Source organism: Globicephala melas, chromosome 14, assembly GCF_963455315.2.
Source record: "Globicephala melas chromosome 14, mGloMel1.2, whole genome shotgun sequence".
NCBI classification, from domain to species: Eukaryota; Metazoa; Chordata; class Mammalia; order Artiodactyla; family Delphinidae; genus Globicephala; species Globicephala melas.
This window is the reverse complement of record NC_083327.1, coordinates 55211659-55234413: the sequence shown is the minus strand read 5'-3', so window position 1 is coordinate 55234413 and position 22755 is coordinate 55211659. Positions and strand designations below refer to the sequence as shown.

The 22755-nt window shown below is 35.5% G+C and overlaps 1 protein-coding gene across 15 annotated transcripts in view; it reads left to right on the top strand.

Moving 5' to 3' along the window:
* PTPRK (protein tyrosine phosphatase receptor type K) overlaps nucleotides 1-22755 on the top strand; it is a 566917-nt gene that overhangs the window by 108685 nt on the left and 435477 nt on the right. For all 15 annotated transcript variants that reach the window (XM_060283348.1, XM_060283337.1, XM_030853499.2 and 12 more), the window contains exon 2: nucleotides 21353-21475. In XM_060283348.1, the coding sequence (XP_060139331.1) occupies nucleotides 21353-21475 (123 nt within the window). The remainder of the gene's footprint in view (nucleotides 1-21352; nucleotides 21476-22755) is intronic.

Sequence of the window (22755 nt, the reverse complement as noted above, 5' to 3'; positions counted from 1 at the left end):
ATCTCTGGTGGCTGAGATCCTGCAAGCTGCACAGTGCAGACAAAAAGCCAAAAAAACAAAACAAGAAAAAGAATGGGAAAAAGAAGCCGAATCACTTTGCTGTACACCAGAAACTAACACAACATTGTAAATCAACTATACTTTAGTTAAAAAAAATAGGGATGGGAAAAGAGAATGGTGTAGACAAAAAGATGGTTTGATTAAAAGTCACGGACACTCTGTTCAGCTTTTAAAATTTGGCAAGAACTGTGATGTGTCAAGTAAGTTACCTGCTGCTGCTCTTTAGTAGTGTTCTGGTACTGCGGAGGAGACAGGCTGTTTCCCAAGGGACACGTTTGCAAGACATGGGTGCCATAGACATATGCTTGTGGTGCATGCTAAGATGTTTAATAAGGACTGTGGTCTCTGGTTCAAACCACATTTTTTCCTAAAGGAAAAAACTTCATTTGGAATATTTGGAATTTTGAGGGGAGAGTTTGAAGGAACTATAACTATGTTAAGAAAATGGCACCTAATGGATTTTAAATGGTCATTACTTTATAATAAATAGAATTCATTAAATGTAGTATTGGTAAAAATGCATTTTAATTATTTTTTGTGACAAGATACAGTGTCTTCTGGAATGGTGAGCGTTTATCTTGCATGTTTTTTATAAAAACCTTAGTTAAAAAACACAGCCACTTGCACCTGATCCCTTTTTACTTTCCTTTTCATCTCATGGATATGGGTAGGAAGTAATGCAGTGCATTACCCCAGACTGTGAAGAGTGGGAGAGGAGTTGCTGAGAATGTCTCTGGGAATTAGAGATGAAAAGGGCCATGTTCTTTTTGCTTTTTCACACCTCAGGTAAATGAGATATACTATGATGCAGTTTGTTTCTCAGGGAGGAAAGGGGAACTCTGAATTCATGACAATGTTATTAGGAATCAGAAAATTAAGGAAGAGGGACTGAGTGACAAAAATACTGCTGTCATCAGAGAAATGTTATTAAGCAGATCAAGATGGAAGCTTCATTGTTATGGCCTAATTATTAAATATTTGTCTGTTGGGGAAGTTGGAGTGATTTATAATAACGTTAGATTCAGAAAGAACATCTAATGGTACGCCAACAAATTAGTTTTCTTGTATTAAAGTGATCTGTGCCTGTTAGCATTATTAAATGATTCTCATGCTTTCTAATATAATATTTTTGAATTTGCATTATTAACAATTATATTTTTTCTATGTAAAACAGTATATAAACTTCTCTTTGGAGGTATTGATATTTAATGACTTATCCTTGTGTAAGGTTGCAGGGAGAATTGTGTTATCTATAGAGCAATTTTTTTTTTTAACATCTTTATTGGAGTACAGTTGCTTTACAGTGTTGTGTTAGTTTCTGCTGTATAACAAAGTGAATCAGCTATATGTATACATATATCCCCATATCCCCTCCCTCTTGTGTCTCCCTCCTACCCTCCCTATCCCACCCTCTAGGTGGTCACAAAGCACAGAGCTGATCTCCCTGCGCTATGCGGCTGCTATAGAGCAATTTTGAAATTAGGGTTAACCCTCTGTTGTTTTCCTATGTACGAACTTCAGAATGGCTCGCTCATCTTAGTATTTTAACTCCTAGGGTCTCTTACCCCTCACACATACCACATCTTTAATCCTGGACACTTGTTAAACCTAGGTAGTTTGTTTTCTGAAAATAAAAACATTAAACTGAGGGAAAAAAATGGGATTATTTTTTCATTGCATATCAGAGTATATACAAAAATAAGAGGAAAATATGAATTTTAAATAAAATTTTCTGCTTCACAGGATTTATACACATATTATGACATATGTAAACGTATGATTTGTCCTTACTTAGTAAATATCTACTGAATGATGAGAACATTCTCATTTGTTTTAAAATGTTTTTTTAAATTAGTTTAGAGAGTGAAAAGAATAAATCTATAAAATCTTTAAGATAAAGGAATTCATACTAAGGAATTTAGAAAATAGAAAGAAGCTTGTAATCCCGCTAGTCTGAAAGAAATATAGCAATTTTTTTGAACTATCCTTTCCATCTTCTTTTGCACGCATGTGTTTATGGATGCATAGGTATGTTTTTGTGTATCCATGCATCGTCCTCTCATTTTAATTCTAAAGGAAAGCCAAGATACATTGCATATGTAAGCTTTTTATTTAAAAAATAATGTCTATCAATTTATAGTTTTAAATTATTTTCCTCAATCGCTTGCAAAAAAGAAAACATCTGTATACTACTGTAGTACTGTAACAAAGTGGGGTCCGGCTGCTTGCCGCTCAAAAGCCAATAAAGAGGCAAAGCTGGTGGAAAGGAATGTTTGCTTTATTTTGGATGCTGGCCTCGGGGGTGGGATGTGGACTCCTCTCTGAAGGCCAACTCCCCCCCACTGACAACCAGGGGGCACGGGCTGTTATAGATGGAGGGAGGGGGCTGCACGCAGAAACAGCACAGTCAGCTCTGACAGTCATCTTGAAATTGGTCTTGTGGTGGTCTGACCAGCGTCATCTGGATTGTTTTAAGTACGATTAATCTTCAGTTCCAGGGTCGGTTTGTTCCCGTTTCTTTGAGGCCAACTCTCGGAACTGTGGCAGTTTATGTCATGGCTACAGTCTGGCCATCATGTAGTTAACTTCTTCCACCTGGTGGGAGTTTCAGTATCTATAAGACAGCTCACAGGATATGGCTCAGAATATCATCTATAGCCTGTGAGGGGGAACTAAAGGTCCTTGACTTGGTTAATGACTGAACTATTATTATTTGCTTCTGTATTTTCTCACTTCTCTGATTAAACTTATTCTTTGGCTACAGTTTTTCCACAGACAGGAGGCAGGCTGAGGACATGGGGGGAAGGACCACAGGGTCTGGCTCCGTTTCAGTAACAGTAGATCTGGTTTTAAACCTTCAGACCTTCACCAACTCTCACCCAGACTATTGCAGTCACTTCCTCACATCTTGTCTTTCTCCCTTGTGGGTGGCCCTCTACAATCTGTCCTTTGCACTACTGCCAGCCTGGTCTTTTTAAAACAAAAGTTTCACCGCTGTCTGTCAATAATAAGGTAAGTCTGGGATACTTGGCATGACATACAATGCATGTTGTTACTGAGCATTGTTTACCTCTCCAGCTCTTCTCTTAGGATCCCTCTTTAAACCTGACACCCCCCCAAAACAAAGCTAATCCGATTTTAGTCATCCTTATTTTTGCACCTGCTGGTTTCTTTGTCTGGCGGTCTTCATTCTTCCTTCAACACTTAGTTCATATGTCAGATTTTCTGTGAAATCTTTGTTAACTACCTACCCAAGTATAGTGTTTATTAATCACTTCTCCTCTTGCTATATGTATGCTGTATACTTCTCATATTGTAATCGCTTACTTATATTTCTCCCTCTCCCTTTATGGCAGCCACTTAGTCCATTATCTAATGCAGTACTGGTACTACTGGTACTTCAATTAGTGTTTATTGATTTGAGTTCTTTACTGGTAATTAGATTCATTGAGGTCTGATATTACCTGAGAAGACGTTATCAGCCCCAAACATTTAATCCCAGCTATCACAAACTTAACACAGCCAAGCTTTTTAAAAATCATACATATAATAATAAGGTTTTTCATCTTATATTTTCAATTATTTGCAACAGTTTTTATTAAAACCTTTCTATGTTTCATGTACCTAGTAGCTATGTTTACACAGAGTACTGTGATTGAGGGAACAAAATCCAGTCTCTCATAGATGGGGACTTAATGTTACTGTAATTGTAACAATTGTTGGGTTATGGGTTTTATTTTCATGACATTATCTTCTACAAGGCTCTTCTGCTGCCTCTTGTGTTCAGGTGCAACTCCTTAGCTCAAGTCTGTTCTCTCAGAATTGAGAAGGGGACTTGACAATTGGAAATTATCCTCAAGAGTCATCTCTGCCAAAGTGGTTTGTGAGAGTGATTTGTGAAAATAATGTTTTTTTTTCTCACTACTGTACATCTCAAATGGAGCCTTATTCACTACTGAAATATGAATACCTTTTTGTGTGTTTATTAAAATAATAAAATATTTATTGAAAGGAAAAGATTTCTTCAATTGTGGCAGTTGTGGCCTTGGGCATTAAAGCACAAATTAAGTTTTTATATGATGCCTCATCCAGGTTTTTCTCAAGAATAAAAAGCAAAATTCTTAGAGAAAAATCTCTTTTAAAATTTTTCACACAGAAGCCTTAGCATTGGAGAATTCTAAGGTTGTTGAGGAGGAGATTTGGAAGGGGACATGCAGAGAATAGCTCTTCCAGTTTGTGCTGACCCTTGAATCATGGGAGCAAGTGAGCAGAAATTAAAGAAATTTTATCAAAGAAAAACTGATTACCTGCTTTACTAACACCTAATCAAGACTGTGTGCTTATGAACAGTTACTGCTGTTTCCTCATTCTCCTGTATGTCATCAAGACCCCAGTTGCTTTTGTTTTTCACATGGATTGAAAAGTATACAAGCTTTTGAAAGAGATACAGGTTTCAGTTTACCAATTAATAGTTGTAGGACGTTGGCCAAATTGATGAACTGTTCTGTATCTGAGTTTTCTGAACTGAAAAAAAAAAAAAAAGACTCATAAAAGTTAATAGGTCCCTAAAGGAAGCAGAAACTAAAGTACTGAGATTCTGATGCCCCATGGGTCACAACTTGGAGGAAAAAAAGAAACTGGATCTGTTCAGTTTCATTTTCTGAAAATGAGAACATTTTCACTGACTCTGTTTGTAGATATTAAATGAAATTAAGTATTCATGTTAAATGAAAAAATCTGGAAGTTAATATTTGTAAATATTCAATTAATTATATAAAATTTTAAAAATGTTTGTAAATTTTAAATGGTAGTATTACCTACAGTATCTGACACATAATATGTGATTTACAAAAAATACTTAAGTTTCTTTCTTTTTTCAAAAGTTGATCTTTGTTTTGAACTGTTTGGTTTCTCATATTCTAAACCACATTTAGAAAAGCTTACAGATGGCTTTATTACAATAGATTAACTGGGACAAGGCAGTGAAAGAACTAATCTCCAGAAGATGAAGTTTTCAAAATAGTGGCAAAGCAATCCAACTTCTCTTCTGTTTGATTCATTTAAAAAAAAAAAATAGGTGAATGATATACAATATCTGCTATCTAAAAAAATCTTCCATTCTGAGGAAATTTCATTTGTGCGCACTAGCAAAAAAAATATTTTAAAAATTAAATTGGCTGATAAAGCTGAACAATAAACATTGGAGGACAGTGTGTAATAGAGGAAAAAGAATTGCTGGACAAGGAGAAAGGGATCCTGGGACAGAGTGTCTCTTTCATCATTTACTGAGTCTGGGAAAGTCAGGTAACCTTAGAGAGTCCCCAGTGTAAAAGGAGGCTGGGATACCTTTCCTGCCTGGAGGTAGGGAGCTGATTAAGGTAAAATCTTGATGTCCCTTTTCGTTCTGATACTTACATACCAGGAGGTGGATAAAATGTAGTCTTTTTCTATGAGCATTCATTTTACATAATATTACAAATATATTTAGTACAAACAGTCTTGTGCCTTAGAGTTTGGGAAGTATCACATAGAATTTTTTTCTCCACGTGCAGTTTCTCTTAAAGGCTGGATGGATCCAGTTTCTTTTTTCCCCAAGTTGTGACCCATGGACTCATCAGAATCTCAGTACTGTAGTTTCTGCTTCCTTTAGGTACCTATTAATTTTTATTAGTCTTTTTTTTTTATTTGGATCAGGGTTGTAAGGTCAATTCAATAGGATGCAAAGAGAAAAATTAAGAAATAGACTTCAGTTTGAATATGAAAAAGTCAACAGAAATGAAGCTTTGTTTGGAAAAGTTGGCTCAGTAGGGGAGGGCAGTCCTCATACAGTGATCATTATAGGCTAAGCTTCACATATATACACCTGTAGACCTCCTACTTAACTGAACTGTGGTCAAGGTTAAACAAAAAGTGACCTATGCTGAAATGATCATTTCAGTCTTTTCCAATTCTGAAGTTTAATGGTTCTATTACACACAATAGGCTGTAGTCTTTGGGAAGATAAAATTTCTCAAAAGTGTCATACCATTCCATCGGAATTGTTAAGTAAGTTCACAGCCATCATGGTGCAATACCATTGATAGCACAGAGGTCCTTGCCTTGGATGTGAAAATATCCAAGCAGATGCAGAGAGGCCATCTGTCCTGAGACTCTAGAGGACATTCCTGTACTGGGTGGAGAATTGTACTCAGTGAGCTTGAGGATCTTTTGCAGCTTCTCGCATTCTCAAATTCTTTAATTTTATTTCATTTATTTACCTTTAATTTATTTTTATTATTTTTATTTTTGGCCACACTGCGTGTCTTGTGGGATCTTCGTTCCTCAACCAGGGATCGCACCTGGGCCCTCAGCAGTGAGAGCGCAGGGTCTTGACCACTGGATGGCCAGGGAGTTCCCAAATTCTTTGATTTTAAATAAATGGGCATTTAAAATAAGTGGAGCCCTGCATTTTCCTAGAAAACTAGGGTGGACTTCATTGAGGTAAGGGAAAAATTAATGTTCTTCTAATACACTGGTCTAAACAGCACTCCATGCAGATAGACACTTGGCAGATATCCCTGATGTTTAGTTTCTTTTTCCTTATGGGATTGCTTTGAGCTCTGTCAGGAGTCAGGTTAGAATGTCACTGCCTGTCCTGCTTTAGTGGTATGTAGGCAGGCTTAAATACAGTCACCATCCTCAAATAGCTAGCTCTAGTAAATTAAATGTCGTCTACTACTAAAGAAATACATGGGTTGCAGATGCTGAAATAAACTGGGTTAAAAATATGTATTACACAAAAGAGATGCTAGCTGAAAGAGGCATGCATCTTTGCTCTCCCAACAGTTTCTCACTTGTAAATGGCATCTCTGAAGGGATGTCCAAATTCCTGGTGTGGGCATGGAGAGTAGACAGCTGAGTCACAACTGCTAAAATGAGACTGTGCCTCCTTCCCCCTCTCCAAGAGAAGAAATGAAGAAAGAGATGAAAGAGAATTCGTGCCAATAGCTTACTTAAAATTCATGGTTTGAGAAGTCTATGAGATTCTTAGGCCGAGAGGAAGCCATTACTTGACTACATGGGAGTGTTTGGAGCATGAAATCTGCTTTTCCTAAGGGACCTCTTGTAATTGGTCATAGTTTGTGCAAAAATGTATCTTATTTCTCTAGAGATTTTTCCTGCCTTTGTAGGAAAGACTGTGTTATCTGGCCTATGGGTTGCGGCTGCTTGTTTAGTCTGCATTTTGATTTGGTAATACCTGGCTTGTTTGTTGGCTTTTCTCCTCAAGTTTGATGCTACTCTTCCCTTTGAAATGTGTATTCCCATCCATTTGAAGAAAGTTCAGAAATGTCAACTTTGCTTGGATTTGGATCCTGGATTGGTGCCTTACTAGCAATGGGACCTCGAACTAATAACTGAAGCTCAGGTAAACTGAGCTTACCTTAGCTTCTTCATCTACAAAATGGAAGTACTGATAGTACCCACTTGTTTAGGTTACTGTGAGGATTAAATGAATTACTTCACATAAAGTGTTTAGAATAGTACCTTGTCCATAGTAGCCACTCGGCATAGTTAGCTGCAATTATTGCTGTTGCTGCTGGTGCAGTTTTCATCTCTACTATAGTGACATGTGTTTCTTTTACTACTTCTAATACATTTATACTTCTGTATAAAGAATATCCTATATATATAAAGAATATAAAGATATAAAGAGGGCTTCCCTGGTGGCGCAGTGGTTGGGAGTCCGCCTGCCGATGCAGGGGACATGGGTTCGTGCCCCGGTCCGGGAGGATCCCACATGCCGTGGAGCGGCTGGGCCGCTGAGCCATGGCCGCTGAGCCTGCACGTCCGGAGCCTGTGCTCCACAACGGGAGAGGCCACAGCAGTGAGAAGCGCGCATACTGCAAAAAAAAAAAAGAGATATAAAGAATATCCCCTTTTGGTAGTAGCATTGAAGGTGAGTACAGAGAGATAGTAATCTACCAAAAAAGTTAACATGCCAGCTGAGAGGAAGAGCACCAAGAAATTAACATCTGTTCAATATCACCATTATAAATATTGTTTTAGAAATTCCTGTGGATTTAAATAATTATACATACACAAACACACAAAGGAGAACAAAAGCAGCATTATATAGACATTATGAATTTATACTTTGGAGTCCTGGGAGCGTGAATTGTAACATTATTAGATTTACAGCATTGGCAAAATGGCTGGGTACTATAAATTTTAGGAAAGTGGTAGCTTTCCTAAATCTTAGCAATAAGCAGTAAGATAATATAATGTTGGAAAGCCTAGAAAGAAATACACACCAAAATGTTTGCACTGATTACCTCTGGTTGGTGGGAATATATGTGATTATTTTTAATTAACAAAAAAAACCTGATGTTTAGTGCTTACTATGTGCTGTGAACTGTGTTAAATATTTTTTTTCATGTGAAAAATAACTGTTGGCTTTACATTTTGTTTGCATTCTTATCAGATATTTTCATTAATCTCCTCTGAGACCCATAAAGCCTTTCTGAGTTTTATTTGTGAATTCTAATGCATCTAAAAATTGTAATTGCAAAAATACATACCAAATGGTACATATTGTAATTTCCTATTACTTATGTCTGCTTGAAGCTGTCAATAGATAGAGAATAGTTTTGATCATAGGATTGAAATAAAGCTGCTCTCAATTTTGGAGTGGAAACTTGAAAAATCTCCTCCTTTCTCTGTATGAAAATACGTGTTTATATGTTCTGGTGTATAATGTATACAATCACGTTAACTGGTTTAGGTCTGCCTTTTCTCCATGGTAACATTGAGATTTGGAAAGAAAAAAAAAAGCTATGCCAGACACACTGTGTCCTTAGAGAGATTTACTTTGTGTCTTAAATGTTTAAGAAGAGGAGTGTGTTCATTGGTTTTCTTTGGAAGCTGTGGTTGTTATTGTGATTATAAATTTAAGTCTGGGAAGAAAGTTTTACCACTGAAGCCTCAGCCAAGTTAGTGATTGGGCAGGAAGTCAACCCTCCTGCCTTCAATTACTTACTTTGCAGTTCCCTTCCCCTGCGCCTTCTACACCAGTTTTTTATAGTACTATAAAATTTTATTCTTTGACTCACACAATCCTCACTTCACCCTTGGAGGTGTAATTAATGTCGTTGAGTCAGATTCAATAGTCTTTCACTCATTAAGCTTTTGTGGTCTTTAAAGAAATTACAGATAACCCAGTTCAAGACTGCATTTTGTAGACATTGCCACAGCCTGGGGCAAGGCCACATAACAAGTCACTAGCTTTTAATGACTTTTAATGTTTTGGTAGAAATAATTTTTCTTGAAAATATGACCATGTTATATAGCCAGTATCCCCACAGCAAAAATGTCTTTTGGTCTGTGTTACAAGATGCTTCACATACATGGAAAACAAATCCTAATATGAAGCATAGCCAATCCCTTTTATGGACCACGGAGGGGTGGGGTAGGGGTGGACTGCGGAATCCTGTAAATGGATTATGCTCATCTTGTGGGGAGATATTTGCTTGTAGACCTGATCGCAGCAAGGAGAAGATTCCTAGCCTCACACATTTCCCTTTCGTGTGGCAGTCCTTAACAGGTTGGAGGTTAAAACCTGCTGAGCAAGAATCTGAATGCCTCTTACTTGTCTTAAAAACTTCTGTGTGTATGTGGGCAGTTCTTAAAGAGATGCAACTTCATACGATTCATGGTATCATGCGTGGTTGGCCACTTATACCTGAATTATGACTTTGCCACTTAGATTGAGTCAGGTACAGACTTCACTGTCATATCCATCTAGGCCTCACCTTAGTGGTCTCTGCCCCCTACCCTCCACCCCCTTGGACCCTTCACGCTCTTAGTCTATAGCACAGCTCCCCCACTCCCACCCCTCCCAAGTCTCTTTTGTTTCTTCCCCCAAAGATGCTTTCATTCCTCTGAGTCTCTGTCGCCTAGTTTCTGTAACCCAACAGCCCTTCTCCCTGTTACTACCCACTCCATAGAGCATTTCCTGAAAGAATCTTAGTCAAATACGACTACTTGGAATATCAGCTGACTGCTTGCTCTAAACCATGATTTTCGTGTCTCAGTTCCTCCAGTTCTACTTCCTCCATTCATCATCTTGATCAAACTAAAATTTATGTTAACATCTAACTTGTAGTCTAAAATTAAATGCAAAATTGAGAGATAAGAGGAGGGGTTAGGAAGGTACTTGAAGTTGGAAGGTATTTTCCTATTTCCTCTAATAAGGTTAACATGTGATTTCACTAATTGATTGAATTATATTCTACCAATTGAAAGTGCTTTTCTAGAAATAGGTTTTATTTTACTAATATCAGATTATTAGAAACGTTTTGAATTAAATAATAAGCCACATAGTCATAATCATAGTCCATGCATTTCATATGGAAATACATATATGTATGCATTCTCTGACAAAGTTATTAACCCATCCTTTGCAGATAAAGTAGCATCAGAAAAGTTTTAGACATGTTTAGCTCTCTATTATGTCGTAATCTACTTTTCTTTCTGGTTGTACCTTCAGATGAGGCCTGAACTTACTGAAGTGATAAGTGGAAAGGAACTATGTTATATTATTAGCTGTCAGGAGAATACTAAGAAGTTATACTCAAAGCCATTCTTTTAGATAATTTTGTTTTGGAATGACGATGCTATTGCTGTAATCAGTCTTATCTTGAATGGTTTATCATAGACTGTTACTTCTCATAAGCAGTTTTTCTTTGTTTTCCCAATCTGGTTAAATATCCAGTTGAAAGAATTGGTGGCTGTGGAGGGATACTTTCATATCATTGATCTCCTGTGGCATGTTCTTCTTTCCGTTTGTGCATTTGATTCAACATTTTTTTTACCTCTGTCTTTGCATCTTTTTATTGTCTTAACATTTACCAAATAATTGTAGATTCTATATTGCCTCTTAATATATGCTTTATCTTTATCTTCATGAATCGATAGTGTTGAATATTTACATTTCTCATGTGAATTAAGTATTAAAATACCTTACTAGTGCTCATTAGTACAAAGTTTGTGATTTTATTTGTGAATAATTTTGCTATAAGTGCCCTTCAAGCTTGAAGTTAGTCCTTGTCTTTGGATGCTATTGAGAAGACCTATACATAATTTGTTTTGCTTTTTCTGTTTTTGGAAATTGGTTGGCCTAGCTTGTATTTATAGGACTGAGGACTGCACGTATGTGAACACTTAGGTAAGGTAGATTTCGAGAAGTGTTATTGCTGGTTTGAAAGGCAAGTGATTAAAAACCAAATTGCCCTCCCCCTCCCCCCAGCCAAAAGTGCCTTTTGCTCTCCTGTTGTTACCCCGTGTACTGTCAACACTAGATATTATTAATCTTTAAAGTTTTGCAAATGATATGAACAAAAATGCTCACTTTTGTTACAATTTGCCTTTATTGTAATAGGATGGTAAACTTAGGTTTACTAAGACATTAATTAGGGGCAATTTGATTTTACTAATTATTTGCTAGGATGGGCTTGTCAGATTTGCACTGTAATAATGTCTTTTATTTTATCTATTTTTAGAGCTTTGACAATTTCAAAATACAAGCTATGGCTTGAGGTGAGAAGTGAGGCAGGAAAGCTGTCCTGCTGCACAGCAGATACCGTACTTCAAATGCTATCTCCATACTGTTAACTGGTTTTAATCTATTATTCAAATCTGTGTGCCAGCTTCTCACCCCTCATATTTGAAAATAAAAAATTTCCAGGTTTTCATGGTTCATTCTGAAGAAATGTGTTTGCCTTTTATCTGTAAACTGTACAGTTCAATGGATTTAAAGTCGGTTGTTATGTTTTAGAGCAAAACCTGGAGGGAAAATTAAAGTAAGTATGTTAAATAAATGGGATATAATGCTTTCAGTCAATCATCCAAATTTGATGAGACAAAGATATTTCAAGTCTGTAGACAGTTTTATACCTACTATTCTTGGGAGCCAAGAGCCGCTGATATGCATGGAGTTTGCAACAAAAGAAAGTTAACTTATCTGTACGAAATTATTCTTCCAGGCCCAGACCTCTTTTCTGCACTGAAGCATTTTTTTATATTTTTGAATTTCACATGAAATTCTATTACAGGCAGAGTCAACATCTTTAAAATATTTTTGTTATGTAAGAATAGTTGAATTGTGGTAGTTTATATTTTAGGAGTTCTGCTAGGGAGTAGAGTCAGTGGTGGCATGAATTTCTGACATATAACCGAATTTTTTTATCATATGAGCCGCTTTATCTTTTTACAAAGGCCCAGGAATGATGGGATATTGTGGTAAGCTCATTTTCTGTTTTCTAATCCTTCAAATTTTGGTCATACTACTTTAAAAATGTCATGTAAATATGAAACAATAATAAGGATCTCACCTAGATGTTTTCCGAACTAAAACCCAAACTTGATGCCTTAAATGTGCATAGCATGTAGCTTTACTAGTCATAGGGTATTGTGGAGAGATTTTTAAAATTAATTGGCACAGCATTCCTATGTAGTAGGTGGAAGTAGAAATGGGAAAGTGGAGCCAAATTGGTTGTTTTTGTTTTTTTTTTTTTGGTATTGAAATGAGAAAATAAGGATACAGCCAGATCTGAATCTCACTCAGAGAGGCCCTGTGTAAAACCTTATTCATCATTCTCCCAATTATGACTCTCTTCATTAGGTTAGACTGACTGTTGACTTACATATCATTTAAATGTCTGTGTTGAGCATTGGTGTTTGCTGGTTGAGGGATCTTTATTTTATGTGGTGATTCCACTAAATGGTAACCATATGCACTGTCCTGAGAAAGGAAATTTGAGCAGAGAAAGTTATAATTCAGCCTTCAACACTGACTTGGTCAGAAGTCGAAGTTTTTAAAGGCTAGTAAAAGTCTCACCAAACCATTGGTTAAAGCCCCGATTACTTTCTTTATGAGAAAGGGGGTAGAGATCTCTGACAATAAGGTCTCTAACATTACTCAATATTAATGTAAGGATTTCCTTGTGTTTGGGTGAGTGGCTTGTTTGCTGTGGACTTGGTAAAAGGCCAAACTGACTGTTTAAATGATGCTTAGAATGAAAGAACTGGTTAATACATCTGAAATCAGTAGTTAATATACTGATAGAAATGATAATGTCCAGCTTTTTTCCCTAAATAAAGAAAATGGCAGAAAGAACTGTCTTTATTCTTAACAATATATTTTAAGAACTGTGGAAAACCCATTGACCTGTATACCTTCTATATTACACCAAGTCTAGAAACATTTCAATAGGAAAGGGGCTTCATATTAATGAAAAAGATAATTTTTTCTTTTTACTTTCAAGATGCATTTTAATTACCTAAATTAGTTATTTTTTTCGAAGTGTATTTCAGTCTCACAAAACGGAACTGTTGAACTTCTTAAAGTGTAGCTGAGAATATTTGATTCCTTTGCCAATCTGCTATAAGATTTTGAATAAAAAACCTCAAGGCAGATCTTTGCCCTTCCTCTAGGAGGTTGGGTTATGGAATTCTGTTTTACATGGCTTCAGCATTTTGCAGAACTCCCTTCATAAATGAAAAATGATCCATCACCCATCATGCTTGAGCTGAGTCAGGAGCAACTGCTGAAATAAGCCAGAATGTGTCTGATATGGGTGAAGTGGAGCCCACCATGAATCCCTCCATGAGAAAGAAAACAAAACAAAGAAATGTTTAAATGTGAGCTTGGATGGTTTCCAGTTTTACCAAAATGTAAATAATGGCTTCAGTTGTGAATTTTATTTTTCAGTACATTTACTCTCTATTACTTTGTTCAATGGGTTTCTCTAGATTGTGTATCTAACGCTAGACAAAAAAGATGAGATTTTACTGGAATAGAAAAAAATGATGAAAAATAGGAAAAGAAACTTGGGTAAATACATTAATGATCTTTGCAAAAGCACCTGGTTTCTTATCCTAGGATTCATGTCAGGGCTATGCAAAAATTGCCAGAACAAAATTGCTTTTGATTTAATGTTTTTAAAGGTAGAAAAGCCACTTGTTTATACGTGTTTTAGGGGAGATGAGGTGAAAGTGAAGGTTTCCAAGCAAGAGTGATAGGACAGTGCTATGATCATATACATTCTTAGCCTTAAGTCACTGTATTGAAATAAAATTCTTTGCTGAAGTTACTAGTTAATCAGCCTGGCTTTTATAGCTCTGTCCAAAAAAGAACCTTTCCTATTGCTGGCATCAAGTCTAGGAGACTTTGACATGTAATATGGTTGGAAGTTTACTACATTTTGTCCACAAAGGATGCAGCACCCCGTACTATCACCTGGGTGAGATGGGTAATGAATGCTCTTTGTTGAGCAGTAGCTTGAGGTTATGCTGATCGAAGGGAGCTGTATTGTATGATTCTGAAGATGTCTAATCACACTTCATTTGAGGAGCCATTTAATGTCATGGTCAAGAGTAAAGAACCTATGTAGTACCTGGGTTCACATCCTGACTCTGACACTTTCTTGCTCTGTAACTCTGGGAAATTTTAATTTTTTCTAGTATGAGGCACTTTTTGTTAATATGTTCCTTCTACATTTTAATAAACCTCTTTTCATCTGTGAAATCATTTCTATGGCTGTTTGGCATGTAATCATCCATTAGCTCCATAATGAGGTTGGATGAAGTCACATATGTACTGTCAGGGCTGCCCAGGTCTCAAAGGCTTATTTTTGGACCTCAGCTTGTACCTGAGACCTGAAAATTAGGCATAGAGACTTGGATTGCTTACGTCTGTCTTCTGGGTACCCTCCCACAATGGACATATGCTGTGTGTATTGGAAACAGAGGATTGCCATCCTGTTTTCTTTTTCTCATATCTATTGGGTTGGCCAAAAAGTTAGTTATGGAAAAACCTGAACGAACTTTTTGGCCAACCCAGTACTTCCCTGATTCACGCAATTACTCTTAATTTTATTTCACTTATAGAAAGAGCACCCGACTAGTGACCCATAGTTGGAGATAATAAATGATTGAGTGAATAAGTGTATTTGTGTTCACACATACTGTATATTTGACTATTTGCATGCATGTATGCATGTATCAATATATGCTGGGTCACAGTGTAAAATATATTTCCCTTTGTTGTCTGAAAAGCTTGAAGCCCAGACTACAGGACCTTGAAAGCTCTCTCATATTCTCACTTTCTGATTTAGACCTCTGTCCAGCTAGACAATCTGATGTGGTTTTAGATGTAGAACTGTCATTCAGACCCCATTTCCAGTTTCAGTTTCCTGGCTGTGGCCTATTGCCACTCGTCTTGATATATGAGAAAGAAAATCAAGTCATATGGAGGTGAGGCAGAAATCAAAGACCCTTGTTTGTAAGCTTTTAACCAGACTGTGTACTACCTATAATTTTCAAGGATACTTAAGATCAGAGTGATCTAACCCAGGGGTTGGTGAACTATGGCCTGATGGCTAAATCCAGCTTGCCGCCTGTTTTTGTAATAAAAGTTTTTTTTTTTAAATTTAATTTTATTATTATTTGGCTGCATCGGGTCTTAGTTGTGGCACATAGGATTTTCATTGCAACATGCAGGATCTTTCGTTGCGGCACCTGGGCTTCTCTAGTTGCATCACGCAGGCTTCTTTCTCCTTGTGGTGCACAGGCTCTAGAGCGTGCAGGCTTAGTTGCCCTGCAGTATGTGGATCTTAGTTCCCCGACCAGGGATTGAACCCAGGTCGCTTGCATTGGAAGGCGGATTCTTAACCACTGCACCACCAGTGAAGTCCCATAAAAGTTTTATTTGAACACAGCCATACCCATTTGTTAGGTATTCTCTGTGGCTGCTTTGTTGCTACAATGACAACAGTTATGTAGTTGTGATAGAAATGATATGGTCTGCAAAACCTAAAATATTTATTAATTGGCTTTTTACAGTTGAAGTTTGCTGACACCTTGATCTAAAGTAAGGTGTTTCCTTATTGAAAGCGTATCTGATGAGTGTTCAGGGAAAACTGGTAATGGTAATATGATAATATTGTCTTTATGGGAGCTCTCTTTAGTCTTTCTGGATAAACTATATGGAAACCATAAGTTTCTTTCTTCGACTTTTGCTGTTTAATATGTGCATAGGTTTGCATTTGTATAGCATATATACAGAGTACACTGTTAAGAAAGGAACATGAAAAAATAAGGTGCTGTTAAAAAAACTTGTTGAGTGTTAGGGGCTTTACATGCATTATCACTAATCCTCATACAACTGTACTGTAGCTATTATTATCTTGATTTTATTGGGAAGGAAATTGAAGCTCAAAGAAATAAAATAGGAAAGCTGTATATGTGCTTAGCCATCTCTCCAGGCTTCATCTAGAAATGCTGTCTCTTTCTTGTACCATCTGAGTGGTGGTATGTACCAGTTCCTTAAAATTCCTTAAGTCTTCTTAATTGACGTTGAGGAGATGTTAATATTGCTTCTCTGCAAAGATGGAGGGGAGTAAAACTGGACTTATTTTTCTATTCTGGTTAATTTAGTCTTTCTTATTAAAAGAAGATTATTCAGTCAATTGGAGTATAGCATTTGCTTCAAATCATAGACAATTTGAATAGAAGTCTTACTAGCTAAATAATCTTGGATTGTATGTATTAAACATATATTCTTGGCTAGAAATGGAACTCTAGAGATGAACAATTAGATAATTTATGAGTGTGTTTGAAATGAGCTCTTCTCTCATCATTAAGAGTCATTTGTATCTATCAATAAATGTTGGGTTTGGATTTCCAGGAGCTAGGCTCAAATAATATTTTCTTCTACTACTTAACTACTAGCAGGGCAAAAGAGTTTTTTTCTGGATCTGAAGTTGGATCTGGATCTTAAAAGTTATCTTTTAAGGAACTCTTATTCATAAATTTTCTTATTTTTCTTCATTAGATCTTCTTTGTTATTGAACCAGAGTGACGCATTAAGACCAGTGACTCATACTTATGACCTCAAAGGCATTCGTCCTTTGCATCTACTTGGATTTGTTTTCCTATTTGAATTTCAGTACTTAAATTGAGAACAAGCATTGTTTATCCTTAGACTGGAGGTAAACTTCTAAGCATTGACTATGATAAGTCAATTCTTATTTTGTATCTTCAATATTCCCAAAAGTTGAAAGGAAAAAAAATATTTTAAGATATCTCAGTAGATTTCAGAGGAAATATGAACTTTATTTAAAAGCATCAATTTTTACACTTTGTAAAACTGCTTTTCTGGGAGAAGACAATATTGACTCAGATTATGAATGGAATTACATTTAAGAGATTCAGTAATAAGTTACTTGTCTGTTCTTTTAAATTTTTTTGTGTGAAATGTATTGGCTTCTTTGTAATGAGTTTTGGGGCTTATACCAGTAAAATTATATTATGGTTCTGATTAGCATAGACAAAGATGATCTATTCAAAGTTAGTTTAATTCAGTATTGCATGTGTCCTAATGTGATATATATTAATCTTTCATTGTGTTCTTAATGGAAGAAAGATTATTTCAAAGTTGATGATCACTTACATGAGCAAATTTGTGTATCACAGCTTAATTCACAATTGGAAAATATTAATTTGCCCATTTTTGAGGGTCATAAAACAACAGTGTTAAGGACATTGCATTTGCCAACATATTTTGTCTAGGACTTTACTCTTACTTTTCAAAACCCTGTATATTCCAATCATTTTAAGAAAATAATAACAAAAATGATCTGTATTTTGAGCTAAATGAAGATTGTTCTTTACAAATAGTAAAGAACCATGAAAGATAATTCTGTGTGTTTCTTGCTATTAGATTCAATCAGAAAATTAAGACTGCATAGATGCCTTGGAGGGGAGAATGTGGAAGGTCCTAGTACAATAGCTTTCAAAAGAATGTCCTCCATAACATGTTCACAGTTGTCCAGGGCCTTACTGACCTTTTATTTTTCTCCAATTCAACTTTGTTCTAAATTAACCTGACCCTGGGTTTTATTGAAAAGTTTGATATCAGAAGGGATTTGAGTTTAGTATTCATTCTTTTATGATTCCACAGAAAGAATCTCTATTTCCATACTCTCTCATGGAGCTGTCTGTTTAAATAAACACTCAAGAATCTCTCTAAATGCTAGATGTTTAGGCAATATAATTTTGGGGATAGGAATACTTCTATTTTTTGTACCTAATGTTTCTTAGTACCTGTCTTTTCTTTGAGTTGCTTAGGAATGTAAAGAAATTCAGGCAAGTCCAAATTAGCTTGACTTTTATTTTCAGGTGAACAGCTTGCAAAGGCTCACAAATGGGTTGTCATAGTGGAAGCAGACCGTTGCAGTGAAAGATCTGTCCTTTAGCTGACTGACTGGCATAGAGGAATTAGCAATCTGTGAAATGGCTCTTCAGAAGTAATTTTCCTCCAAGGGTCAAGGAACTTGCAGTTGCCCGTTTTGCTGAAATCATTTTGCTGTACTCCCTGTAGTCCTGTCACCAGTAGCAAATACAAAAACTGAAAATGTAAGGTGTTTCCTTGTTCATTTTCATCCCCTCTGCCTCAGGACATTTCTTGAGCACCATTTCAGTATTGCCTCCTTTTGTCTAGCTCAGTGAAACTTTAAATTCATAAATTATGTTTTTATTTATGAATTAGAACCTTGCTGTTTCTCTTTTAAATAGATCATAATACTATATATAAAAATGTCTGAACAGAGAAGCATGTGTATAGAAGACTATGTATTAAAGAAGACTTTGTTTTTAGGGTTTTCTAGTGAGCCTTAAATGGTAAACTGGGATTATGCAAAATGGAATTAGCTCAAATTATATTATGTGCTATCTGTTGTAAGGTTGAACCAAATTATCTACCTCCGTTTTCCCCCATTACTCTTTAAACTCTACATAACTGTTGTTATTATTGTTGTTATTATTATTATCAATATGGCTTGAATTGTGTCATACTCCTGGATAAAATCCTTTAATGGCTTCATACAATTATAGAATAAAATCTAAATGTTTTATAGTATCTAAAAATCTTTCATATTAAGTTTTGTTTCTGTTTTGTCCCCTACATACTTTTCATGCTCATTACACAGAATTATTTGAGATTACTTGAGACTCTCCAACATCTCATGTTTCTTTAGATTTGTTATGCCCTTGCTTTTGCTTTTTTTCTAATTTCAATCCAATTTCCTTTCTGGCCTGGCACATCCTTACTCATCTTTAGGCCTAACTCCGTGAAGCCTTCCAAAACCAACTCAGGTATAGGTAGCCAATTCATTTGTCATTTGTGTTCTTTGTGACTTTGGTCATACTGTTATGATCCCTTGTAACATACTGTATTTTTTATATATATATATATATATATATATATATACTCTCCCATGCATGTCTGTCTATCCCATTCATCAGGCCAATAATAGTATTTTTTTGTATTTTTTATACCCAGTCTGATACACTGTATTAGTCCTTAACTTTGAAATACAAAATTCTTTACAAAAAGATTCATAAACATCTTTTACCAAAGATTTATTCCTATGTTACACTTGTGGTGGATAGATATATTGTACCTCTTAGATTAGAATTTATTGTAAATTATAAAATAAAAAGTCATCTTTAAAAAATTCTTCTATCACTCAACTCAGATCGACCAGGAACTTTCCCCAAGACTTTTGACTGATACGGGAGTGAAGTGCAGCAAATAACAGGGTTGACCCACTTACTTTGTATAGCTCTTCCTAGTTGTTATTGCTAATAAGAATCCTGGAGGCTAAAATTAACAATGGCTATGAAGGACAGCAATTAAGCCCATTTGTCTTCCAAATGAACCAATGTAGGTTCCATTGGTAGTTTAAATTGATACACAGAGGTCACTCACAAAGGGCAGTGGAAGCCCTGAAGGTATGGGTTGCACAGCAGTAAGTTATTTTAAGATTGTGAGAGCAAATTATATATTGAGAAAAACTTTCCCCTTGCTATGTGAAGATTCATTTCCTAGCAACCTCTTTTCATTGATTAATTTTAAATTAAAAAATAAATCATTTTTCATGAGAGCATTTATATAAAGGCTGTTTTAGGCATATTTAAAAGACAACATTAAGCTTTCAAGCTGCTGAAGTTTGGTTATTTTAAAGGATTGATGTGGTCATAAGAGTGATTCAAGGAATACCCATATATATATATTCCACTTTTGAAAAAGGTTCTTTGGGCCATAGTGTCATCTGGACATTTCTGATTTTGCCTTCTTTGCATGTAATGCTGGCTTGTCTCTGTCATTGGTGAGGAATATAACTTTTTCATATTCAGATTGATAAATTTTTGATGAGGAAAGTGAATTCTCTGTTTACAGAGAAGAATTTACAGGCCTGAAGTTTACCACCCCCAGCCTGCTGTTTGGTCAGAGAAATCACTGAGTTTCTTCACAGAGATCCCCATGGAAACTAAACAAATAAGCTACTTGAAGGGAGACAGGTTATTGGTTTTTCTCATTAAACCTACTGCTGAATTTTCATTAGTTCTTATCCATTTTCTTTCAAGATTAGACATATAGGCCAGTTCTGATTTTCATGAATTGAATAAACTAAATATGTTGAGTTGTGTGTGCCTATATATGTAGGCTGAGAAGCAAAAGTAATTATTCTACTTCTGCCATAAAATTACCCCAGAAAATAAAGCCAGGAAAAATGACTGATGTAAAGGGGAAAGGCTACCTCCATTTTTAAAAAAGAGGTTATTAAATAAAGTGGAAGTAGTGAGAGTGATTGTAGGCTAATCTGATCGGTTTTATGCTTCGTTCAGTTTTTCCCACTTTTAAGTCGTAATTGTGTGTGAAAGCAATCTAAATGAAGTATGGAAGCATGTTTCACTGACCTCAAACACTTTAGACCTCATAAAGCTGTAAGTATTTCATTTGCTATTATGAGTAGATTTCAAAGTGTTCTTCTAAAGCAAGAAATTTGGTAAATTTAATTATTAACTTCACCTTTTTGAACTTGCTGTATAAAGAAAGACAATTTTCACTTTTTTCTTTCCTCCCCTTCTCCCTGCTAAAGTTGTTAAAAACTATTTAGATTGAAGGTGGTTTGTATATTTCCGGAAAGCCTCACTATTACATATATCTTCTAATATTATTCATATCTAAAAATCTCAGCCTTACTTCTGAGGCTCAAACCACTATCTTATTCACACAAGATACGGATAGAAATTTCATTTTATGTGAACATTTAGTGAAAATAGTGATAAATAGGAGTACATTTATTATTAAATTTATGAGTACCACATTGTACATTTCAGTATAATGTTTTCTTCTCCAGCACATTCTACTGTTTAGAATGTAACAGTAGTTCTTCTTTTCCCCTTTCAGGTGGCTGTACTTTTGATGATGGTCCGGGAGTTTGTGATTACCACCAGGATCTATATGATGACTTTGAATGGGTTCATGTTAGTGCTCAAGAACCTCATTATCTGCCACCCGAGATGCCACAAGGTGAGAATCCTTCTGTTTATCCAGTGTTGGAAAAATCCCTCTGGAATGAATAGCATTTTCTTATGTTAGGTATAGTACAATAATTTAATTATTATAATAAACTATTGTGGTCAAACTGATTGACCCCATCAAAGACCCTCGATGGATTCTTTGCCTTTCCCTCAATAATTTTATATAATCCTATTTTCCTCAAGAATGTTCACTGTATCTTCATTGTCTCTAACTCTGGAAAAATAGAAACATTAGTTTTTTTCCCCCCTGTTCAATAAAAAAGCAAAATGGAAATGAAACCAAGAAATTAAAAAAAAATAAAATGAAGAACAAACCATATAGTCTAAAAATGAGTTCAGCTTACTTACTACCTATTCTATTAAATCACAAGATTTGATCTAATCAGACTGAAGGGAAACATCTTTATTTCATGGTAGGGAGAGAGCTTATCTCATTCCACTGGCCCTGAGCATGCCAGTGGCTCTGAGGAGAGGCAGCCTGGAGACCAAACTGTCAAATGGAGAGATCTTTTTTGAGTGGATTGTAGAAAAATAGGGCTGAGCCCTACTTTCTTTACCTTGACCTTGTTATATCCTTTGAATTTTGGTTTTGTGAAATAGTACATCTTCTTATTGTTTAAGCCAGTTTGAACTGTGTTTTCTCTTAACTGACATAGGATATTAACATATACATACCATTTTATACACTAGCAGACTAATGTTTGTGCCTTCAATTCTGCATATTAATTTTGAATTAATTCCAAGCTCTGTGCATATATGTTTACCAATAACTTATTAAATTGAGAAATTGAAAATGCAGACAGGAATTTTAAAATACTAAAGAGAATGAATTATTTTTCTAGAATTTAGAAATAAACCAGCCTGGAATATAATTATGTATGATCACATATATAATATACAATATAATTATATTTAATAATGTAATACATTAGTTAGTATTTAATAATATGTAATCACTTTATTATAGTATATTATCATACATAATTGATGGGGTGATTGCCTATTATTAGTAACTTAAGTTTTAAAATACATTTTCAGTATTTTAATCATGATTATAAACACTTTATAACTAATTTTTCCTATTGGTCCACACTGTGATGTACTGTTTGAGAATAGGGTGAATTAAATCTACTTTTTATTCTAAATTGTCACTTATCCCACCCCCCACCCCCCTACCCCCCAAGACTTTCCATTTTGGTATCCATAAGTTTGTTTTCTAAGTCTGTGAATCTGTTTCTGTTTTATAAATAAGTTTATTTGTATCAATTT